This window comes from Morus notabilis, unplaced genomic scaffold, assembly GCF_000414095.1.
Source record: "Morus notabilis unplaced genomic scaffold, ASM41409v2 Scaffold548, whole genome shotgun sequence".
Classification (NCBI taxonomy): Eukaryota; Viridiplantae; Streptophyta; class Magnoliopsida; order Rosales; family Moraceae; genus Morus; species Morus notabilis.
Window position 1 is genome coordinate 34,514 of NW_010361124.1, and position 4,665 is coordinate 39,178.

General features: G+C 34.1%; 1 protein-coding gene across 1 annotated transcript; it reads right to left on the reverse strand.

The window, feature by feature from the left end:
• Positions 1 to 3,360, reverse strand: LOC21387093 (histone deacetylase HDT1). The gene is made up of 9 exons (XM_024165882.1): positions 3,296 to 3,360; positions 2,367 to 2,437; positions 2,042 to 2,258; positions 1,782 to 1,835; positions 1,619 to 1,692; positions 1,220 to 1,330; positions 986 to 1,088; positions 415 to 553; positions 1 to 329 (listed from the first exon to the last, which is right to left on the reverse strand). Exons 1-9 carry the CDS (start codon positions 3,306 to 3,308, stop codon positions 266 to 268), a joined length of 846 nt encoding a protein of 281 aa, XP_024021650.1. The 5' UTR covers positions 3,309 to 3,360; the 3' UTR covers positions 1 to 265.
• Between the last annotated feature and the right edge of the window lie 1,305 nt (positions 3,361 to 4,665).

Genomic DNA, 4,665 nt, shown 5'->3' on the forward strand with positions numbered 1-4,665 from the left:
GACTTTAACAAGAAAACATTAATCAGTTGCTGATATCTAAAAGAACTAGATCAAGTTCCAAAAGCATCAGTTGATATTATAGACAAAATGGTCTGGTGGACTTCAAGACAAATATTTGACGTCTCAAGTATCAACACAACAAACCCGTCTAAACCCAGTTTGTGATGAAATAGTTGAAATAGTAAAGCTAGTTTCTTCCTTTTATATCTACTACTTGGTGCTATTCACCAAAAAAGCCATTAAGACAAGGCAACTACTAGGCCCTTCACTTTGCGGTAGCGTGTTTGGCCTTCGTATGAGACTGCAACGCAATATCTGAGCCAAACGACCTACAAGAATAGCAACAAGAAATCAAAACACAACCACAAGAACTAGAGAAAAGAGAACAAAAAGTAAAAAGACGAGGCTGCGTACCTGTTGCACGACTTGCACTGGAACGCTCCACCTGCTTTTGGAGCCTGCTGTTTTGGCTGCTGCTCATTCTTAGCTGCTGTTTTCCCAGCCTGTTTTGCAGGGTGAGGAGTTGCAGTATGGCCACCAACTTTATTGCCACCTATATCAACAATTGATTACTCTTGAGCAACTTAAACAATGACACGCTATTGGTATATCTGAAACATAATTTCAGACCGGATTTTGCAGAATACTTGGTTTAATCATAAATAAAAACTACCGTTTGGTAAATAGGTTCGAAACGTGATGGTTTGAACGTTTGATGTTTGAAATTGAAAGTTCGAAATATGTGGTTTCAACTTTTGGTTCGACATATCGAAAAGAGGTGGGGGTGGTGTTAAACTCAAAATTATTAGGTTTTTTTTGGCTTAAAACATCAAATCACTTGTTTGAACCAAGCCTCAAAAAGTTTTGTCAAATGTTGGTTCAAAACACTCGAGCCCGTGGACCAAACGGCCTCGAAATATAAGGGTTGATTTAAAAAAGTTACTCCTAAGAATAAGAGCACGAAAGTAGATTGCAAGAAACTCACTTGTCTTTGCAACAGCCTTTTCGGGAGTTTGAAATTTTGCCTTCTTATCTCCACCTGAAGTTTTCTTAGAAGCTTCGGCAGGTCTTTTCTTGCTTATATCAACCTTTAAAATAAAATAAAAGTAACGAGAATTCATTTATCAACAAATTCCAGAAGCAGCATAGTAAAACTCTTTTTTTTTTTTTTTAAAAAAAAAGGGGAAAAAAAGGATGCATGATATGAGCGGCCTTTAACCTTGTTTTCTTCCTCCTCTTCACTTCCATCAGTTTCTTCATCTTCACTGTCATCCTCATCTTCACTTTCATCATCATCATCACTGCTTTCTTCCTCACTCTTGACCTGGGCCTAAACAACAAGAAAAGCAAGACAACAATATCCCAAAATCATTCCTGCAAGGGCATTTAATGATGATATACGACTAGCACTAATAACTGCATGTCTCCATCAGGATAAAATAAGTTAATTTTACTGAAAAGGCATTCCATACATCCTATACAAATACATGTAGATATATGAATTTTGCGAGCTAACAAAGACATTATATAAAATTCCTTACAAAAGATGAGAATACCTGCTCTCATCAGATGCCTCGTCTAATGACGATGATTCTTTTTCATTATTGCCAGTACTAACCTTTTGATCAGATTTGACATCTTTATTTACGTCCACATTCTTTTCCTCTGGTTTAGCCTGTAAGCTAGATTGACCTACATAAACACATTAAAAACCATATCAAGACAAAGAACTCAACAAGGTAACACACAGGGAAGCAAATAATAATGAGAATCATCTTTACCAAGCTCAATGGGAACAGGTGCAATCTCGTCTTCAGAATCTGAGTATTCATCTGGAAAACATATTAATGCTCAGAGCAGATTACAAGTAGAGACTGTAGAGTAAATAAAAAAACTACAATTACTCACCAGATGTGATGGAAGACAAGAAAAATGCAGTCAAGGAAAAAACAAGCACAGACAATTTAAACAGCATAAGACACAAAAATTTCAAAGAAAACATGGCATACATTAACAAATTCAAAGGAGTTAACAAAAGGATATCCATTTGAAATAGAAGATCTGTATCCAGTGAAGTAGACACTCCCATTTTTCCAGTTATGGGATAGCTCAAAGTCCTTTTCAAACACAAGATCAAAAGAAATCTGAGGGAACTTTTCAGAAGAAAGTATTCCAATAACAAACTTCTTATCATCAACTTTTGCAAACAGGTGCACAGGTTCACTCCCTTTGTCTTTCTTGACCTCACCCAGACAAGCCTGCATTATGAAACGGTTTGGATACCATATCACAATTATTATCAATTACGTGGTTGAAAAGGGAAGCAAGGAAATCCCACTCTGAAGCTAACACAAATCGCTTATTACCAGTGAGAGATGCAAGATCGTCTCATACTCTTCTTGCACCACAAAAGACTCCCCACTTTTCACCTCAACACCTGGGCATCCAATCACGCTTGTAAAAACTAGTAATTCCAACTAATGGTATGTACAGAACAAAAAATGGCAAATATTTTGCTTCGCTTTACACTTGCGTTGTCATGAAACAAATACCCATTTCACATCACTCTCAAAATAATATGTTAGCAGTATCCCATTGGCCATTTCGTTCTTATAGCTGTATTAATTTAACAAAACATTCTCATTTTCTCCCCCAATTCAACAAGCAAAACATAAACGGAAAAGGGTTTATATAAGTTAACTAATTCTTATCTGTAAATAAACATTTAGAAGACCACTTAAATAGTTATAATACAAAAGCCTGAAATTTTAGCTTAACACCCTTCTCAGAACAAAATCCATAAAAAAGCTATGTGTTATTCCGGGATAAATAGTAATAGCACACACTGAATCAAGATTTTTTTTTTTAATTGTTTGGTTTTTTCTCTTACATTTTGATTGTAAACCAAAACTAGAGTAAAAAATACAAACCTTCAAGTGAATCAAAAGCCAAATGAGAAATCAAAGCGAAAACAAGTATGTACACAAAACTATATATACATACAAATAATATATACGCAAGTACGAACTTCGAGTGAACATTTCAACTGGCATTCAGTTCTGGGAAGTGTTAAATCTAAGCGCTAAAGAGCCTACGGCAGAATCTGGAAAGAGGAATTTCAAAACCCTAAGTAGGGGAGAAAATCCAAGTCCTAAAATCCGTAGTTTTGCCCTCGTTTTCTCGGAAACCAAACGGCTAAATAGTTCCGAATCTAAGGGAAAAGCGATCAAGCACATAGTACAGAACATAAATCCTTGCAAAGGGGAATGATCGTAGAGAGAGAGAGAAATATTACCCCAAAACTCCATTGTTGAAGACGAGAGGTTGCAGAGAGCGCAAAGTTAATAAGCCTTCTAGAAGAAGCCAATTTGTGAAATTCCTCTATTTAACGTATTTATTTTATACTGATGGTTACTGATTTTAGAACACGTGGAAATTTTTCTAAGAGTCCGTTTAGTTCGTTGATTTGAGTTTTTAATTCGAGTTAAGATGTGATGTTATGTGAGAGTTTTTTACTGTAGTAAAAAAATTAGATGTGACTATTTTTTAAAACTTTTTACTGTAACAAAACTCGAATTTTAAACTCGAATCGGCAAAATGAACGGAGTCTAAGGATTTTTCAAATTTGAATTTTAGATCTTAAATAAATAAAGAGCGATAAACGACAGCAATCACTTTTACTGATTTTAGAACACGTGGAAATTTTTCTAAGAGTCCGTTTAGTTCGTTGATTTGAGTTTTTAATTCGAGTTAAGATGTGATGTTTGCAAATAAAAATATTTAAAAAGTTATTTTAAAGATAACTTTTCTAAAGTCATTTTTATATATTAAAAAAAAACTAATAGGAAAGTCTTATTTATAAAATAACTTTTTAAAAACTTTTATGTTCAAATTGATTATGGAACCATCAATTGTTAAATCATTTTTATAAATGTCTCCTCAATTATATAATTTGTGTCAAAGTGTTTTTGATTTTCTAAAATAGTTTAAAATATCTCTCGATTTATAGAAATTTAGACCTCGTTCACTTCGCAGATTCGAGTTTTCAATTCGAGTTGAGATGTGACATTTGTTGAGAGCTTTTCATTGTAGCAGAAAAAGTTAGACGTGACATTTTTTTAGAGCTTTTTACTGTAGAAACTTAAAACTGAAAACTCAAATCGGTGAAGTGAACGAGGCCTTATTAAAAATAACCTTTCTCTGTCTATTTTTATAGAGAAGATAAAAAAAATCTTATTATTAAAATAACATTATTTTATTTATGTTATTATTATAAATTTAGGTTTAGTCTTTGGTCAGGCAGGTACTTTTTGCCTGACCAGTCTGACGAAAAAATGGAAGACGTCGGATTAAAATAGACGGTCAGAAATTAATGGAAGAGGAGTAAAAGGTAGCCTTAGTCACTGTAGGATAAGCATGTGGTGTCCAGGTGTTAGTGAGGTGGGGAGTGATGCAATGGGTGTCAGGAAAATTATTGACAAATGGTGAGGGATCAAGATTGTGTCAGTGTGTGAAATATAGACCCTGTTCATTTTACCGATTCGAGTTTAGAATTTGAGTTTTGTTACAGTAAAAAGCTCTCAGAAACAGTCACATCTAACTTTTTTACTACAATAAAACACTATCACATAAAGTTACATCTCAACTCGAATTAAAAACTCGAAT